Here is a 19,261-nt window from a genome sequence, read left to right as displayed (position 1 = left end):
ATATCTATTTAAATAAATGAACTGGTGTATATGTTCATTGAAACTCCTGTTACTCGGCATTTTATGCTGACAAGCACTGGCATACTGCACGATAAGGTCTGCTCAGTTTCTGCCCGCAGCGAAGGGGTGGGGTAGACTGAAGGAACAGCTACACTCTCCTGGGAAAACTAGCACAGGGCCCAGAGGGAGGGGCCAGTGCATCCTTACCGTACATCTCATTGTATAGTATCCATTAATGTTCACACTACGGAAGGCAAATGAAAAACTGAAAACGTGTTGTAGACTTTATAGTCAACGCAAAAATCAGATGCAGATAAAATGCAGTCGCATAGTTCTTCTAATTTTCGTTTAACGCACATTGAAATGTTTTGCATTTAAATTATTTTTTTTTATAAGTGAACAGAATTTGGATTTTTTTTAATGTTTCGACGAAATGTGGATACATTTTCTGGCCACATTAGTTGGACGAGTTCTAACAAGACACCAGTGGCGTCTTTTATTAAAATCAAATACATTTTTAAAAGGGTAGTGCTTCGAATGTGAAATAACATTTGCCTAAAATAATATCTGACTTGCTTTGTGTATTATCGATAATCAATTTGAAAAACCCGTGGTTTACCTGAACAGGTGGATAATTCGTCCACACTGTAGGCCTACACTACAGCATGGCACTATTGGTACCTGAGCTAAAATGCAGATTTACAGAGGCCTTTCTGGTGTTTCAGTATTGTCATGAAACCATGGTATATAGTCTAAGTGATTGCAATTATTTTTCGAGTTTAATTAATAATGTTGGTAAACAACGTATATGTTCTTTTGAACAAGTGTATTCTTCTATTGTTACTTTTCATGTCAGTTCGATACAACTGTGTTTTCAAACTGCACATACGGTAAATTACGAGGAGATGCAGAAGGACTGCGTTGTAAACACTTGTGTTGTAAAATCATGTCTGCTGCAGCGGGGGGAGGGTGAGGGAAGGGCGGTTGACGGTGTTATCCAGCTCCTGGGCCTCATTCGGTGAGAGGAGCTGGGAAGGGTTAGTGCTGTATCTACAGTGGGGAGAGGAAGAGAGGAGCGAGTGGGGGGAACACGGAGAGAGAGGAGGGCCTAGCTATTGTTCATGTCTGTCCAGGAACAAAGGGCTGTTCATGCTCCGTACCCTCGTCTTTATCAGGCTTTTAATGGTGGACAAGGCCTCATATATTGAGAAAAATATCACGGACCGTTCTGGACGCGTTTCCACACACAGATCATTATTTAATGTCTGACTGAAGAGACAAAATTTTATAAATCACTAGCTAGTTAGGTACTACACCTACACCGCCAAGGAAGGAGAGCATACGTTTCTAGCTAGCTAGCTGGCTAGCAGGACTTCTTTGCAGGTACGGTAGCTAACGGCTGTTTAGTTAGTCAACCTACTCTCAATTTTTTCGATTGTTCCTATTTTTAAATGCACTTTGTATGACTAAAATATTTACCTTGCATATGAGCAATCTATAACAACATGGCTAGTAGCAAAGGGAGGTCTGTTTGGGGCCTAGTTATCTAGGTTGCTATTCAGCCTTTACCCGCTGAGAGCGAGCCAATCAATGCAGCTAGTGCTAGGCTAGCTGACGCTGGTTTAGAGAGTTATCGTCTTTCTCGATTTTTTATTTAGCTAGCGAACTTGTTCACGGGATATGCTGCAAATACAATGAGTGAATTAATTTACTTGGTGAAATGTATTCAATCCTCATGCTTTGTTTTCGTCATAGAAATGGACCACATGATTAAGTGGCCTGTATCACGGTAACGCTAATACTACTAGCTTTTGTAGCTAGCTAGCTATTTAGTAGTAGACTGTGCCATGTCAATTCCTAATGCTTACTCGCTAGATACAAATGACTGTTTTTGGCACATCAAAACGAAAATATTAAGTTACCTGTCTTGATTTCGGCCATATTCCTAGATAATCGCTTATGTGTCTAAAGGTAAGGGATTGCTAAAGAAAAAGTGCTACTATCTTGTTCATTTAGCATGCAGGCTAGCGGTCGCTGAACGTCTGATTTGTTGTCCAGTTAGCATGTTAGCAAGCCACCGGCGTAAGGCAAGTTAGCTCAAAAAGAAAACATCTCATTGACATTTCTACAATGGCCTTTGTTTTTTGTCATTTTGTATTTTAATGACTAAAGATCTGAAAAGAGCACGTAACGAAGAAATATTATTGTTGTGTAGAAAGACTACGGCAGCAGTTTTGTGGGTTGGGTCATTTACGCTTTCTGAAACTGGAAGATGTAACGCGAAGCATACATAAATGTGCATACACAAATTAAATGTGTGACATAAAACCAAAAGCTTTATAATTTGGATTATAAAACATGCGTTAAAAGATCCCTTCATACTTACAACGCCGAGCCCCCCTTTATTGCTTGAAAACAAGTTTTTTTTGTGGAAATAATTTTACTTTTTTTGAACGTCACCAATGCATGTGTTTACCTTGTCTGAGACACATTTCGATTTGGAGGCGTTAAAGCATTTTTAGCGGTCAAATTCACTTTGCAGATTAAGATATTTTGTAATCTACATCTTGCTTTGGATTAGGGCATATGTGATAATTCAGTAAAATCGCAAAAAAATATTACAATGCCCAGCCATATAGGCTATGTTAGGAAGTCTTTACAGCACATAATGGGTTATTTGAAATTGATGCTGGTCCAGTCCCATCGTATTCCATTTATGCATTTCCTTATTTCATCCTCAACTTTATATCTTTATATCTGCCCATTCATCTTGAACTCGCCATTCAAAATGTGTGCTATTTTACTTGGAAATGTGCAACTGCACACCCACTTATTACAGACTAAGTCAACACGTGCATTGTCACAGCATATACTAGGGATACATTGTGATTATATTGTCTTTTTACTAATTAGTATTTTAAAATAATTTTTGTTCCTTTATTTTTTATCCTTGTCTGAGACCCGTGTGGAATGTCTCGTTTGTACATATAAATCATTTCGTACTTTGAGGAGGGATCTGGTGCGCAGTCGTTGTCACTCAGTCATGATTTCTAAGGGGCACTAGTTTGTGTCCCTGAGTAAATGTTAGGTCAACAAAGGACACTCTGGCTTTAAGACCTCACTGTTGGGCTCCTTGTACGGAATGTGACAATGCAAAAAAAGCTAAAAGTGTCTTGATGGGACAGAAGATGATGTGAATTTCTCATCGGAGTGCAATTACTGCTCCTGATGGAGGCTGGAGTGGGAAGTTGTTTGTCACTTGATTGAGTCCGGACACAGTCTTGCATTACATCACATTTTGGCATTTAGCAGACTCTTTTCTGAGTGACTTGTGCAGACTACATTTTTGTTTGTTTGTTGTTTTACTTTCAACTCATTCATTCAACTGGTTGCTTATTTATTTTACTGAAGAATTTCAGGCAAGTACATTACTCAGGGGTAGAGTAGCAGTTCCCAAACTGGAAATTGAGCCCACAGTTTTTGAGTTATGAGTTGGCTTCTGAACCATTATCCTACCCTGCTGCCCTGTCTTCAACATTACGGAATAATTCTGAGCTAATTTTCTTTATGATGGAATAACCTCCAAACCCAGGATTTGTATAGATTACGGCAGAAACGCACAGACTCGTAAGTTTTCACTGTCCATTTGGTGTTGGCAACCAACTGTCCTAATGCCTGTTTGAACATTAGTGATGGAGCTGTATGGTCTCCCAGTGGCTGGTGACATTTCGTGGACCAGGCCTTTTTTTTCTATATTGTGAATATTTAATGGCAGAAATCTGTGGCGTATGAAAGATTTATGAGGGACAACCCCTGGCGGGAGAGCCTCTCTTCCTGCACGTCTCTTTGAAAACTCTTCTCTCAGTTGGCAGTTGAGTAGGTATTTATGGTCTCAGTTTCCATAGCATGGAAGGTAAACCTCCATGATGACAGCTGAGGAGATTACATTCGCGCTCTGTTTTGTTTGAAGTTGAATACACAGTTTCTTTGATGGTAGTGATGGGGCAGTGAGGCTTCAAGAGCCCTGCAATGGGTGGAGCTACCCTGTGCCTAAAATCACTGACCAGTTTGTATGAATCTTAAAACCTTGCTGTCCTAGCAATATGATTGGTTCAGATTGGAAAATTCCTGCTGCAAGGGTTTAGGAAGCGTAGTCCCGTGGTAACTTTGTGAATTTTTTCTCCTTTTGAAGTAATGTTTAACCATTTTTTTTGTCTAGATCCCAGTTCCTCCCATTTTTCTTGTGCACAACAGAAAGATGGTGTGGGAATAGCCCCTCCTCCTTCAATTGTTCATTTTCATCGCTGTAGCTAAAACATCAACATGAGCCTATTGTGGCCATGCTGATGTGATGTCACTGTGGTAGATTCAACAGTGAAATGTAATTCGCAGTGGTGGTTGGACAGTGAAGCTTCAGGATCTGAGGATGAGCATTTGGAGGACTTTCAGTGCCCAAGTACTCAAGGGAATTTTGATAGAATACTCAAGTAGTAGTTACTAGTAGGGGAGTGCAGAGGCTACACTGTTTCTAGTGGGGGGTGTATCTCTTTATATTGCTCTGTTTGTAGTGCGTCATTGTGTTGAAATGCATTAGAATACATTTTATTGCATGCACCAAATTACTGTGGTTTGATTTCCCATTTAGACGAATGCCTTGTTTTTCCCGCTAACCTCATTTCTCGAATGTCTTCAGAATACCAATGTCAGTTTCAGGAGGGGAAAAAACAAAGAATGAGGAGTCATGCGAGGATGTCATGCACAATGGTTTAGAAGAGCTCTTATTTAAGTCGCTTATTTGCAGAGTATTTAAATTACCTGCATTTCTGCCTGCCTCCAAAAATATACCAAATGGAAAAAATTCATGCACAGGCACACACACACACACACACACACACACACACACACAAATATATATATATATATATATATAGCTAGCTGTCTTTATCTGTGGCAGTGCAAACAATGTAGAAAACTCCACTGCTTTATTCGTAACTGCTGCTGAAATGCAGACTGTGGAGGTAGGATTGCTAAAACACGGCTCTTGTCTTTCAGATACTCAAGCACTTAGTACTTGTGCCCATCCCTGTCAGGAACACCCATATAGGACAGGCTACCATGTATTCTCCTTTACTTGCTGATTTAAACCAAGCACAGTGTCTATTGACTGCAGAGTTTTTAAGTCAGATGACACAATGTTGTAGCTCCACCCATGTTGGGATTCATGAACCTCACTCTGTTCATTTAAGGCTTCTTGTTTCTTGTGCCAGTGAGGAGTTGTCAGAGCCTGAGTGACTCAGAGCTGAAAGATTTTCAAAGATTGAAAGTTTTACAATTTGGACATTCTAGTGCACTGGTGGAGTACAGGATATTTTAGTCAGTGTTCGAGTTGGTTTAATTGAATCACTGTTTAGTTTACAGGGATTTAGCAGACGCTGTGTTCTCTCCTGTGAAGATTGAAATGGCTACATAAACATACATGAAGGAAAAATCTTTCTCAGGATATGTATTTTGTACTGAACTCCCCAGTCTTGTCTGGTCTAGTCAGATGAGCATGTCGTGCCTGCACATTTTCATCCTGTGGGTGGGCTGTAGCAGTAAATTACTTTAATTATGACTTCTATTACTGACACCTGGAATTGGTCCTTTTACCTGGTAATTGTTTGCATGTCATGTGAAATCGACTGTTGGCTGTGTTCTCCTGTGGCCTCAATAATAGCTTTATTCACGGTGAACTAGTTTTTTTTTTTTTTTTTTGACTCATAAGATGCTGTACATTTTCTTTTTCTAGGTCAGGGGTTGAAGACCAATCTATTTAATAACACGTTTTAAGTCACACTGTTCATCGCTCCAAAACTGCGTAGTACGTTCATGTTCAGAACTACTTCTCCCGACTTAAAGTTGCTGACGCATAATAAAATATAATAAATTAAAAAATTAAAATAAAAACAAGGAGCGATGTGGCCCTTTAAGCCAGCACAGTAGGCCAGAGCCATGTGCCCTGTCTGGGATAAGCATTGTATTGATGAATTGTTAGTGTCATTTTTATTAGGGGGGGGGGGGGTAGGTGTCCTCTCGCTGCTCTTCTGACACAGTAATCCCTGGGTGGTTGGGGGATGTGCACTGGACTGAAATGAGGACAGGCCGCTCGGCCCCCTTGTTTTGCTGCCGTCCGGGAGGTGCTGAGAGGGAACGGGGCCGTCGCAGGAGTTTAATGGAAACGCACTAAAACGCTCGCTCTCTCGCTGAAATGCGCACACACACACACACACCAGAGATAGATTGGGGGCCTGTGTACTCACTGCAAAGCTGAGCTCTGTGAGGAAGTGCTGACTGCTTGTTATCATTGTCCCGGTGAATGCATGCGTGCCTACGAGCTTTTAAAGTGGGGCTGCCAAAGATCTACTCGGACTTTATGCAAGGTGTTTTTTTTTTGTAAGTGCACCTCATTAAGCCGTCCTTCATGCTTATGCTTAATTCCCCCTCAACTGATTTGCACCCTGATGCATTATTTAGAATTTAATATTCTCTCAGAAAATGAAGCCCTGATGCTACAGATATATTCAGTAAAACTTGCTATATAAAATAAAAAAACTTTGGGTGTCCTTTGAAGAATAGCATGAAAGACTGTGACTAGCCCTTTGAAGAGTTGGTTTTTTGGAATGTTTTTTCAAATTTCTAAGTCTGTATTCTGGAATTCCATTTCTTCCGATTATCCATTGTTACTGCTGCATCAGAATTAGGATGTTCAGTTAAGAACAATCGAATCACGTATTTGTGATATTACACCTCAAAGGGCTAGTTCACAGTATGAACCAGGAGGGTGGGCGGAGGGCTATTAATGGATCACAATGATTGGTAATTGAAGGTTAAAGTGACATTGCTGCTTTTTGGTTTCCCCTATCCACAGGCTGTTCCTCTAAGTCGTTCAAGCTGTACTCTCCAAAGGAGCCCCCTAACGGTAGCGCCTTTCCTCCCTTCCATCCAGGCACCATGCTGGACAGAGATGTGGGGTAAGTGGAACTGCAAACTCGGAAAAAAATCAAATGTTAATAATAACAATGGTCAGAATAGTGAAGTTGGTTTGTGTAGCTCTTCATGAAGCCGTATTGAGGTGTTTCCAGGTTCTGCATGCTTATGTGATGACAGGGTAAGTGGTTGCAAAGGGGGAATGACTCAAAGTTTGTGGTCACAACGCTTCAACCAGAATCGGATGCCGCTTCAGCAACTGCCCCAAATTGTTTTTGGGTCAACAAGTTGCTATTTCACTCTTGTACTACTGGATGCATTGGTGCAATGTAGGAGTTCCCTTTGTTTTTTTTCAAGTAGCGCAGTTTGGAGGAAAGTTACCTGAAGGGGGATGTGATGCCAAATTTTCGGATGTGTAAACAGTGTAGCCTAAATGGATTGATCGGTTTTGCACACACGGCGCTCCGGTGAGCTTCCTCCCGAGAGAATACAGGCTCCGCTTTTTTTTTGCTGAGTCGTGCGGCGGCCTGAAGTCGGCGGTTTGTTGCCCGTTGAGATAAAGGGACAGGAAGCGGGCGGGGCTCCGTAGATGATGGATTGATGGGGGGGGGGGGGGCCGTGGGCTTTGATAAAAACAGAGGAAGCCGGAGTGTGAGACCGGAGAGCCTCGCGGCGGACGGGGCCCACTGGCCCCGACGCCTCTCCTGCGTCTCAGAGATAAGAGAGCCGGCGGGAGAGAGAGCGAACGAGACCAAGCTCTAAAGGCCCGCAAACATGAAAGAGATCTCTGGCGCGTAAGGGCTTGCCCGATGACCCTTCTCTTGTGTCTCTCTCTACCTTCCTCTCTCCCTCCCTCCCCCCCCGTCTCTCCCTGCAGTCCTACGCCAATGTACCCTCCAACGTACCTGGAGCCTGGAATTGGGTAAGAGCAACCTGCGTGTGATGCGATTTTAGATCCTGTTGTCAGATGTCCACCACAGCTGAGGTTGTTGCTTTACCTTAACTGTAAGAAAACCCTCAGATACACCATTGAGGTCACCAACAGCAAGAAACCCCTTCGTAAACCAAATAGCGGAAGTATCTGAGTGGCGAAGGGACGCGTGTAGTCTTACCTTTTGCTTCTGGAGCACTCTTTCCTCACCACTAGTGCTGACTCCCTATTGACACAGTAAACAGTCTGTTTTACTTTGAGGGTCTGATAAGAGGCAGATGTCTGTGAACTGCCCTACATTAACCGAGCACATTTATTTATAATTACTGGAATTGGTGACCCATAGTCCATTTTTAACCCTAAGAATATAGGACCTGGAAGAGGAAGAACTGAGTTTAATGTGCATCTCAAACTTGTGATGTCAGTGAGATAAGTGGCACATCTCTTGACGGTCCCAACAAAGTGTGTTGCAGTGAAAATGGGCCCATGGATCTGCTGGCAGATTTTCACATTGAAACAAGTTCCCCCGTAACGATGGGCGTATTGAATTTTATCAAATGTGCAACTTGACCAAAGCGCTCTGATTGGTTCAGAGCAAGTTGACCTTAATTTTGATGACCTGCTCATTGGTCTATATGTGAGAGAAACTCAATGTGAAGCCTTGTCATCCCATCGATGAATTGAAATGCCTCTGGTGTCCAACAGGAGGCACACGCCGTACGGGAACCAGACGGACTACAGAATATTTGAGCTGAACAAGAGGCTACAGAACTGGACAGAGGTGAGCAGAAGCAAATCTTCCTGTTGTAGTAACACATTGCTGTGGTCTCAAGGGTCTTGCCAAGTTCAGTTAACTCAGTGTTTCAAGGCTTGATAAGATGGCACTTAATCCATGTCACCATTCTTGAGCAACAAAAACGACAGTTCGGGTCTTCTGCCGCAAGCTAGATGTTGCTTGATATGGAAACGCAACTTTTGGTATCTAGTACATGCAGTTATTTAGCAGACGTTAATCCGCTGTCTTACCCTCTGTCATAATTCAGTATGAACACATTTTTATAAAAATTGTGGTGAACATGTTCAAGCATAAGTGCCATACTGAAGGTATTGGTACAAAGGCCATAGTAAAAGACCTGTAAAATGACTAATTACAGAGATTAAAGAAGTGACTAAAGATTGGAGAATTGTAAAAATAAGTAAATAAAAAATAAAGTATTTGTACAGCGTGTGATGAGGGGTCTGTGTGTGTCTCTCCTGTAGGAGTGTGATAATCTGTGGTGGGACGCCTTCACTACAGAGTTCTTTGAGGACGATGCCATGTTGACCATCACTTTCTGTCTGGAGGATGGGCCCAAGCGATACAGTAAGGGCTCTTTATAACGCATTTCTTAAAAGAGCAAAAGAAATGCACCGCTATTCACGACCCTCAGCCAGAATTGAGCGGCTAACTCTCACGTCTGCTTCCTCGCAGCGATTGGCCGGACGTTGATTCCGCGGTACTTCCGCAGCATCTTCGAAGGGGGCGCCACCGAGCTGTACTACATCCTGAAGCACCCCAAGGAGGCCTTCCACAGTAACTTTGTGTCGCTGGACTGTGACCAGTGTACCATGATCACACAGAACGGCAAACCCATGTTTACACAGGTAGGGTCTGCTATATGCCCCCCCCCCACCCTCCCCAAACCTACCTGCCCACACTCCTCCTCCCCCACTGATTTCCATTACAGTCAGATAAGGCACCTTTGTTGTGCCATTGCTCGAGCCATTTAACCTGAATTGCTTCGGTAGAACATTGTGTTCTTTAAATGGATAGTATACAATGCAGCACATAAAATGTCCAAGACACGGTTGGACGTTAACGATTACAAAGTAACAATTAACGATTGCAAGGGATTCTGAGCTGGTGGTCGCTTAAGTGGTTCATTCCCTTCATCAGCTTAAACCCACCCTGCTCCTGGGAGGTTGAGTGCACTCCTGGCCACAGTCAGAGTGACCGAGCTGAAGCCTGAACCCGTGACCAGCACTTGTATTGAGCGAGCTTTACTGACTGAATCAAGGAAATGTATGGAGGTGACATCATAGGTCTGCTTTATTCCTTCGTCAGGTTTGTGTGGAGGGCCGCCTGTACCTGGAGTTCATGTACGACGACATGATGAGGATAAAGACGTGGCACTTCAGCATCAGGCAACACCGCGAGCTCATCCCGCGTAGCATCCTGGCCATGCACGTGAGTGCCGCCGTCCTCCTGAACCCCTTACCCCCTTACCTCCACCCACCCGGCAGCCTCCCGCATTCTATTCCCTAATGTTAGCTCCACCTCCCGATACCCTGTCGGTACTGCCACCCTTCTACCTTTACCTTCCCGCTCCGTACTTCACCATCCTACCTCCAACCCACCATCCCCCTATCCCCTGCAATGTTCTTCTTGCCCACCTACATCCATATCCCTTCCCATACAACCTTAACCCTTTGGAGACTAGGTTTTTTTGGAATGTTTTTTCAAAATTTTAAGTGTGTGTTCTAGAACTTTATTCATTTCAGTTACTGTACCAGTAGCGATTGTTACATCCGCATTAAAGTGGGCAAGTTCAGCACGTTCTAATCACTTATTTGTGAGCTTGCATCTTAATCCACAAACGCAGTCTCAAACCACTGTTTTTGCTACCTCCTCCCCAACCCTCTATTACAGAGGTGTCAAATCTTATCCAAAAAAAGCTGATGTGGGTGCAGATTTTTTGTTTCAACCCAGCAATATGTCACCTGATTCAACTAATGAACTAATCTTGGTCTTGGATCAAGATGTTCATAAGTTGAAGCTGGTGCCTTAGTGCTGCGCCAGACCTAAAACCTGCGGCCACATTGGCCTTTTTTCTGATAGGTTTGGACACCCTTGCTCTGTTACCACAAAGTGGCGGGTGGAAAAATAGCATAGAAACTTTGAGACCTCCACCAATCCTGTCCTTGATGTGGGTGTTGGGTGGAGTCTAACTGTGACTCACCTTTCCCCTCACCCCCCCCCACAGGCCCAGGACCCCCAGATGTTGGACCAGCTGTCGAAAAACATCACGAGATGCGGCCTCTCCAACTCCACGCTCAACTACCTCCGAGTGAGTGCCTTCAGACCTGCCTGCTCATTCAGGCAGCGTTCAGTCAATGGAGCGTATTGTAAATTAAAAGTGGCAGCTAGAGTTTCTGCAGCTAAAGTTTTACCCTTGAGCAAGGTTATTTGCCCATTATATAGCGATAAAATAACGGCGCCATAACAGTAATGATAACAACAAAAGCTGCTGCCAAATGCGTGTACAAATTGAACCGAATTGTATCGCTCGAGTTGTGCTGCATTTGATTAAACAGAAGCTGGACCTTGATTGCTATCAAAACGCTGTCTATGCTAAAGGCCACTGTGATAATGAGATTGGGGGATTGCAAACGGGAGGTTTTTGCCTGTTGCTTTAGTCCTGAAATGTGCATCTCGCTTCTCTGCTGACCCCCGAGGCAATGATTGTGGTGCTCTGACTCACTGATAAGCAGAGAACAACTGGGAGACTCTTTTCATAGACACGGCCATTATTTCTTTCTCATTCGTTTTGAAATGTTGATCCCAGTGATTAAGTAGTGCAGCCATGGCTGACTAATCGATTATGCATCCATACTTTTATTTTGGTATGCGTATTGTCATAACTGCATTCACGGTACATTTCCCTGGGTTATGTGAATGTTAGGTGACTCGTGTAAAATTCCAGAAATTGACACAAACCCTCCCGTCCTGTTTTTCCGCCTGCCCTTCGTCCCCCTGCTCTCTCCAGCTCTGTGTGATCCTGGAGCCCATGCAGGAGTTGATGTCCAGACACAAAACCTACAGCCTGAGTCCTCGGGACTGCCTGAAAACCTGTCTGTTTCAGAAGTGGCAGAGAATGGTGGCCCCTCCAGGTGAGTTGGGTTCGAGCGCAGCGCACTGGGGGGTTCTGAAAACATCTTCCACAGCACAAGCTGCCAACATAATTTGTCTGACGTGGTTGATCACCATTTTACCAGCTCATAAATTCAAAATTTTGGTTTGGACTACTGTAGGCTGGTGTAAGTTTCTCTTGGAGCTCAGTGAATATCCCTGGAAGAGAGTAGGTCAGAATTTCAATATTTTAAATGGTGTATCTCTAGGGTCGATACTAGGGCGAGTTATTTTCTCTTGTAAATAAAAGAAATTGATATTGATAATGTCAATATTGAAAAATACAGTTGTTGTGTGGGTAGTATGGTTGTCTCTGCTAGTGTGCCAGTATCCATCGGAATCCCAACTGCCGTTCAATGAAATGCAAAGAAAATGACTTGAGAAAACTGGGTCTAAAAAGAAAAGTACACTCAGTCTGTGGTTTTTACTGACCTCAAGTGGAAAAATTTAGATAGCCAAAGTATTAACCTTGTGATTGTGTACAAACACCTGAGAATTTGAATTGATAAAAACATTTTTTGAAGGATTCAAAATTGTACACTGTAGTTGAAATTGTAATTGAAAACATAAACTGAATTTAAGCTTGGGCTTTTCTTTAGAAATAACCGAAATTATGTTTCTTATTAACTGCTGAAAGAATCTGGTTCTGCAGTTTTGAGGGTTGGAGGCATCCCCTACATGCAGGCATCAGATTTAGCTTCACAAATCACTGATTTAATTCAGCATGATCCACTTTGGATCATTACTAATGCAAGATCACTCACTCATCGCTGTGAAATATGTTTCGTGGGAAATGGGACCTCTCTTCAAACTTGTAGGTTAAAGCATTAGTCAACTTTTGTTTACAGGTCTTGAATTAACCAGTACTTGAGCAAATTTGTAGTCATCTTGGTTCACTTTTAGCTAGAGATTCTCAGAAATATAGGTTACGTTAAATGATTGTGGGCATGTTTCATGCTCTTGGAACTATCTGCTGACAGAATGTAGTTTGGACAGGCTGGTGTGCCTGAATGAATGTGATGTTTGAGTTGTTTTGAAGTGCTGTTTGTTCGCTTATAAATAAATAAAAACCCTGAGAACAACACAACCAGCTGAACCTGTGCCGCCCTGAGCGTAGTTATAGTCAGTTGATGCCCGGTGGAGGCTCCCGGCCAAAGATTACATTGGCAAGACCAGGATGATATTCTGGACCATGAGGCTGTGAGGTGTGCACCAAGGGCTAGTCCTTGAGCCGCTCACTCCCTCACCCCTCCATCTTAAAAACGCGCCCGGAGTAAATGTTACAATGGGGATAATAGGAATGCATGCTCCCCCCCCCCCGGACCCTTTTACAACCCGGTGCCATCGGCCGAGCGCGGAGAACCCCAACTGACTCTGTGCGTCTCTCCCCCCCCCCGCTCCAGCGGAGCCGGCGCGACAGGCCCCCAACAAGCGCCGAAAAAGGAAGATGTCGGGAGGCAGCAACATGAGCGCGGGAGGGGGCAGCAACAGCAACAGCAACAGCAAAAAGAAGAGCCCCGCCAGCAGCTTTGCCCTCTCCAGCCAGGTACCTGTAAGCATCTGATCTCTGTCTCCTTTCTGCAACCACATTGGGGTTGGGGCGGGGGGTAGGGGCCTGGGGCTGGATGGCCATTTTGGGGAACTGGTTGGGGTTGGGGTTGGGGGCAGGGCCGGGGGAGGGGTCAGTCGCCGGGGGAACGGTCAGAGGAATGTCAGTCATTTGACATGGGGGTTCAGCTTGAGGATAGCTCGCTGCTTACTTTGCCGACTAACGAGTTAGCAACGTCTTTTTTTCTTTTTCCTTTTTTTCTATGTATGGCGAAGCTCATCTTTGATAGCTTGTATACAGATGTACATTTTTTTCTGCCTTTTTTTTGGTCTCGGTTTCCTTTGGCAAGCCTGATGTTGATACACACGTGGAAGTTTTGTGTGCGAGGAGGTTCTATCTTAACGGGGCGAGGCCACTATCCATATGGGAGCTAGTCTCCACGGATCACTAGGCGTATCGGCGGGTCACCAAACGCACTGCGTCCCCCTCCTTTCCCCACTAAAGTCAGGACCTGGGTTCTCAAAGCAATGCAGGTTACAGGCTAATCCATCCTGTTTTAAGAGGGGTTACGGTTGCTAACAAGCTACGCTAAACAATTAGATCGATTCCATGAGTTAAATTTTGGGATCCTCGGAAGCCGTTCTAAAGGGTGCGCAGTGGTAGGTATTCGGCAGCGCGGCCGCCGCCCTCCACCCCCCTGTTACGGGGATAATGTTTGCCCCCCCCCCCTCCCTGCAGGACGTGATGGTGGTGGGCGAGCCCACCCTGATGGGCGGTGAGTTTGGGGACGAGGACGAGCGGCTGATCACTCGGCTGGAGAACACCCAGTTTGACGCGGCCAACGGCATCGACGACGAGGACAGTTTCAACAACTCCCCCGCGCTGGGCGCCAACAGCCCCTGGAACAGCAAAGCGCCCTCCAGCCAGGAGAGCAAGAGCGACAACCCCACATCGCAGGCGTCCCAGTAAACTGGGGGTGCGGTGTGGGGCGGGGAGGGGGAGGGGGGCGGGGAGGGGAGGGGTTTCACTCCCGCTCGCGTGTAGGGGGACTACTCGCTCATCTACCTGCAGAATCACACATGCTAAAGTGGCACTCAAACCTGGTTCTCAGCTCACCGCGTCAGCCCTAGACCCCCCCCCCCCCCCACTCTCCCTCCGCAAAGTGAAGGACTATTTATTACACGCGCTTTTCCAACCGCTTGCTGCTGCTAACCCCCGAAATTTCCATAGCTTTGCCGATCGGATGCCAAAAAGCAGCAGCTGGCGCTCTCGGTCGCTCCGGCCGCGCCAGCCCGAAGGGTCTTTTTTTGTCGTCGGCTGTTTTTTTTTTTTCTTTTTCTTTTTTTGTTTTTTTTGACTGCGTGGCGGTCCGGCGGGCCCCTTCGCTGCGGACGCGCTTTTGACGAAGCCCCGGGGTCAAGGGTCAGCCGTCGGACTTCTCCGCTGGGGCGCGGCGGCCGGTCAGGTTCTTGTTCCAACTTTGGCGTGCGAGTCGGGCCCCGACCCCCAGGGCAGGGGGGGGGGGGTCCTCCTCTCACTGCTCCTGCAGACTTGCATTCTTAAGACTCTCAGAAAGGTAGTGTTGTGTGCACTTCGGGTGAAGGCGGAGGCTCGGTTTGTAAAAATCAAATTATTTGTTTTGTAGGACCTGGTTGGAACAAAAACCTGTACTGTGCCGGAGCTTGAGGACCGGAGTTGAGAACCACAGCGTTTAAATCTTAAAAATACACACAGACAGTAAACCATTGAGGTACTGGGGTTTGCTCATGCACCGTGGTATTGGCGACGGTGACTCTGAATGCCATTCCAAGACTGTTTCCTTCAACATAAACTTCTGGAGAACGTGTTTTTATTTTTTAAATCTTGTCTTTTTTAAGATAATTTCTAAAAGAAATAAAAGAAGGAACAAAAAAAAAAAAACAACTTTAAATGTTCTTCACATTGTTTTCCCTGCATTTCCCACTTTTGTTTTTAGTTTTTTTCCCCCCTCTGTTATTTCCCTGATTTTAAACTTTGTTGGGCCTGATAACTTGTAACTGCAAAAAAAAAAAAAAAAAAAAAAAAAAAAAAAAATCTATATAAATGTGTAATGCTTAATTCTAAAGAATTTTGTATAGTTGTTAGTTACTTGTTGAATTAGGAATTGTATGGTTTTGTGTTTGATTTGTGATCAAATCTGCAAAGGTAATGCCTCCTAGAAATATCTTTGGATGACCATGATCTTGTCCTCTGGAATGTTTAGCACATTGTCGCCCAATCCAACAATACAACGCTCACATTTCCCCTGATGCTCCGACAGAATTGTTGCAACGTTGCGGCAGCATTGCCACAACGTTACAGTAACGCTACAAGAACTGTGGGCTTTAGTCAGGATATTTTTCTCAAAGGTAGGGTGAGATATGGGTATGGGCGCAGATTGTGCCATTTCAGAAAGGGGTAAATTACCATTGTACGTTTTGGAGGTTTTTCTGTGTCCGCTAGCTATATATCCCTTCCACACCTCCGAGAAGACTCCGTAGTATTGCATGCTTCTTGCCAAGCATGGCCCCAGACGAGAGGGGGGGAGAGCAAGGTTTCCCTGCGTTTTAGACTGCTTCCAAAACAAACTGCTCTATCTGGTTTACCACCTCTCTGATCCAGCCGTCTGTAGTGTCGCAAGGAAACTGATTTGCCGATGTGGAAGTTACCGGGCATAAAAATAGCATTTATCCATACAACATTAAGCATCGAGTTCTCCCTCTCGGTTACCGAAGTTCATCAATTTAGCTATTTGCATGGGTGCAGACACCCAGTACCTCTTCAATTCAACAGTCCAGCGTAATTTTGTTGTTCTGAATTCTAAAAGAAGAAAAAAAAAAATCACAACACAGCATTTGAAAGAATCCAGTTTTATACTAGCCTCTATTCCCAAGAATGTTTTTATTTTGTTTCTTTTTTATTTTTTACTGATATTGAAAGCTACAGACCAAGGAGCTACCAGGACTTGCAAGATCCTCTTAATCCCCTTCCCCCAAAATATATTGGTTTGTATTTTTTTTAAAGAAAGTAATTTTGTGTGGGCTTTTCTTTTTTAAATTCAGTTTTTGTGTATTTGTGCTTGTATATTTAAGGTAGTAGCAAAGTTCTGTATAACTGTAATTAAATGTACTCTTCCTTAGAACACCCTAAAGCCATCCCTATCTAATGTATCAAAATGAAAAAAACAAAAACAAACAGAACCCCCCCCCCCCCTTTTTGAAACTTGTATGAAATTGATCTTCTAAGGGTACAGTCACCATTCAAGCGGGGAAATCATTTTCCTCCAAGCTGCAATTTCTTATTTTTCTTCTTTGTGCATTTGTTCAGTACTGGAGTTCTGCAGTCCTGGTTACTGCAGTGTATAACTAAATTTGAAACGTGTCCAAGAAAAGCTTTCCTAGATTCTCGAGTTGATTAATATCCCATATTTTCCCACTGCAGAATGTATTCTCTAGAAATGTTTTTTTTTGTTTGTTTAAGTGTTGAATCTGTCATTGTGACCATAAATTCATGCAATTACTAGCATACCTTTGCAGCTTTAACATCTCTTTAAGCTCTGAATGTTTAATGGTGATGCCACATTACCCTGACCATTGTGTCTTGTAAGTACTGGTGCGCACCACCAGAGGGCACCCCTGGGTGCCTCAAAAATAAACATTCTGCCTGAGCTGATGTGTAGCAGAATTGAAGAGGGGAAACCCCCGTTAAGCCTTTTACTCACAAGCTTTAGGTCCTTTCTAAATTAATCCGGATTAAAATTGTTCAGTGATCCTATCAAAATTTCTGGTACGATTTGCATATTGTAGTTCCCGCACTTGAAATTGGAAATAAAATGGTGACGTGTACCCTTGTGCTCTCTCTATAGAGCCTCCTGTCTTTGGGGCTGTTTGATATAATTTTTTTGGTTTGCTTAGTTTCTGCCATTGATAATTCATGTATGGTACAAATAAAGACAAATTTTCACTTTACTGTAAGCGATTCTTTGAGACTTTCTTTGACTCCCTTGGGCACGTATGTTCTTTAAAAATGGGGGGAAAAATTGCATATTGGGGAGTGAGTTTAGTATATATGTGTGTAGAGATGACTGTGAGTAAATGGTCTTTGTCACTGAGGTTTTTCAAAATAGAATTTTTAGCATGAGATTAAGTGTGCTTGCTTGCATGTTTGTGCTTGTTACGGAGTGATTTTAAGAATTTGTAAAATACGGAATAGAGGCTGTGCATCCTGTGGCCATTGTTTGTGAACAATTTAGAAGTGGTTTGAAGGTCCTAGGCCCTATTCTCTAGGAGCTATTGAACTTGAAAGCATTTGTCATCTGAATTTTTTTCAAAAATCAATTGAAATACCTAACTGGAAATATTTGTGTAAAATTGCATGAGGTAAAAATGCACAAAGCAAAGGCTGTGCATCCTGTGGCCATTGTTTGGGAACAATTTAAAAGTGGTTTGAAGGTACAATTAGACAATTAGATCGATTCCATGAGTTAAATTTTGGGATCCTCGGAAGCCGTTCTAAAGGGTGCGCAGTGGTAGGTATTCGGCAGCGCGGCCGCCGCCCTCCACCCCCCTGTTACGGGGATAATGTTTGCCCCCTCACTGCAGGACGTGATGGTGGTGGGCGAGCCCACCCTGATGGGCGGTGAGTTTGGGGATGAGGACGAGCGGCTGATCACTCGGCTGGAGAACACCCAGTTTGACGCGGCCAACGGCATCGACGACGAGGACAGTTTCAACAACTCCCCCGCGCTGGGCGCCAACAGCCCCTGGAACAGCAAAGCGCCCTCCAGCCACCACAACAACCCCACATTGCAGGCATCCCAGTAAACTGGGGGTGCGGTGTGGGGCGGAGAGGGGGAGGGGGGCGGGGGGGGAGGGGTCCGGCGGGCCCCTTCGCTGCGGATGCGCTTTTGACAAAGCCCGGGGTCAAGGGTCAGCCATCGGACTTCCTCGCTGGGGCGCGACGGCCAGTCAGGTTCTTGTTCCAACTTTGGCATGCGAGTCGGGCCCCAACCCCCAGGGCAGGGGGGATCCTCCTCTCACTGCTCCTGCAGACTTGCATTTTTAAGATTTTGCATTTTAAGAAGTGGTTTGAAGGTCCTAGCTCTTATTCTGTAGGAGCTATTGAACTTGAAAACATTCGTCATCCGTATATTTTTCAAATATCAGTTGAAATACCTAATTGGAAACATTTGTGTAAAATTGCATGAGGTAAAAATGCACAAAGCATAGGCTCTGCATCTTGTGGCCATTGTTTGTGAACAATTTACAAGTGGTTTGATGGTCCTAGGTTGTATTATCTAAGAGCTATTGAACGTGACAGCATTTGTCATCTGTATTTTCGGAAATATTTGTGTAAAATTGCATTTGTGTAAAATTGCGTGTAAGATTGCATGAGCAAAGGGTCTGCATCCTGTGGCCATTGTTTGTGAACAATTTAGAAGTGGTTTGATGGTCCTAGGCCCTATTATTTAGGAGCTATTGAACTTGAAAACATTTGTCATCTGTATTTTTAAATCAATAGAAATACCTAACTGGAAATATTCGTGTAAAATTTCATGAGGTAAAAATGCACAAAGCAAAGGATCTGCATCATGTGGCCATTGTTTGTGAACAATTTACAAGTGGTTTGAAGGTCCTAGGCCCTATTCTATACGAATATTTCAAATTATGTTTTCCAACTGATTTTGGAAGAAATTACAGATGACAAATGCTTTCAAGTTCAATAGCTCCAAGAGAATAGGGCCTAGGACCATCAAACCACTTTTAAATTGTTCACAAACAATGGCCACAGGATGCACAGCCTTTGCTCAAAGCAAAGGCTGTGCATCCTGTGGCCATTGGGTGTTGAG

General features: G+C 44.1%; 1 protein-coding gene across 9 annotated transcripts in view; it reads left to right on the top strand.

The window, feature by feature from the left end:
- The window catches only part of LOC135247457 (LIM domain-binding protein 1), a 34,781-nt gene extending 16,532 nt beyond the window's left edge, over nucleotides 1–18,249 (top strand). For 3 of the 9 annotated variants that reach the window (XM_064320922.1, XM_064320923.1, XM_064320927.1), the window contains 10 exons: nucleotides 6,908–7,010; nucleotides 7,844–7,888; nucleotides 8,603–8,678; nucleotides 9,158–9,260; nucleotides 9,369–9,541; nucleotides 10,002–10,124; nucleotides 10,921–11,004; nucleotides 11,704–11,827; nucleotides 13,250–13,398; nucleotides 14,134–17,381. In XM_064320922.1, the coding sequence (XP_064176992.1) occupies nucleotides 6,908–7,010; nucleotides 7,844–7,888; nucleotides 8,603–8,678; nucleotides 9,158–9,260; nucleotides 9,369–9,541; nucleotides 10,002–10,124; nucleotides 10,921–11,004; nucleotides 11,704–11,827; nucleotides 13,250–13,398; nucleotides 14,134–14,364 (1,211 nt within the window). In that variant the 3' untranslated portion in view covers nucleotides 14,365–17,381. Of the gene's footprint in view, nucleotides 1–1,024; nucleotides 1,384–6,907; nucleotides 7,011–7,843; nucleotides 7,889–8,602; nucleotides 8,679–9,157; nucleotides 9,261–9,368; nucleotides 9,542–10,001; nucleotides 10,125–10,920; nucleotides 11,005–11,703; nucleotides 11,828–13,249; nucleotides 13,399–14,133; nucleotides 17,382–18,014 lie in introns of those variants that run through there. The other 6 variants (XM_064320929.1, XM_064320930.1, XM_064320926.1 and 3 more) reach the window with 5 other exon arrangements.
- The last annotated feature ends 1,012 nt before the right edge of the window (nucleotides 18,250–19,261 follow it).

This window comes from Anguilla rostrata, chromosome 2 (genome assembly GCF_018555375.3).
Source record: "Anguilla rostrata isolate EN2019 chromosome 2, ASM1855537v3, whole genome shotgun sequence".
NCBI classification, from domain to species: Eukaryota; Metazoa; Chordata; class Actinopteri; order Anguilliformes; family Anguillidae; genus Anguilla; species Anguilla rostrata.
Note: the sequence above shows the minus strand (reverse complement) of the source record. Positions and strands in the feature narration are given on the sequence as shown.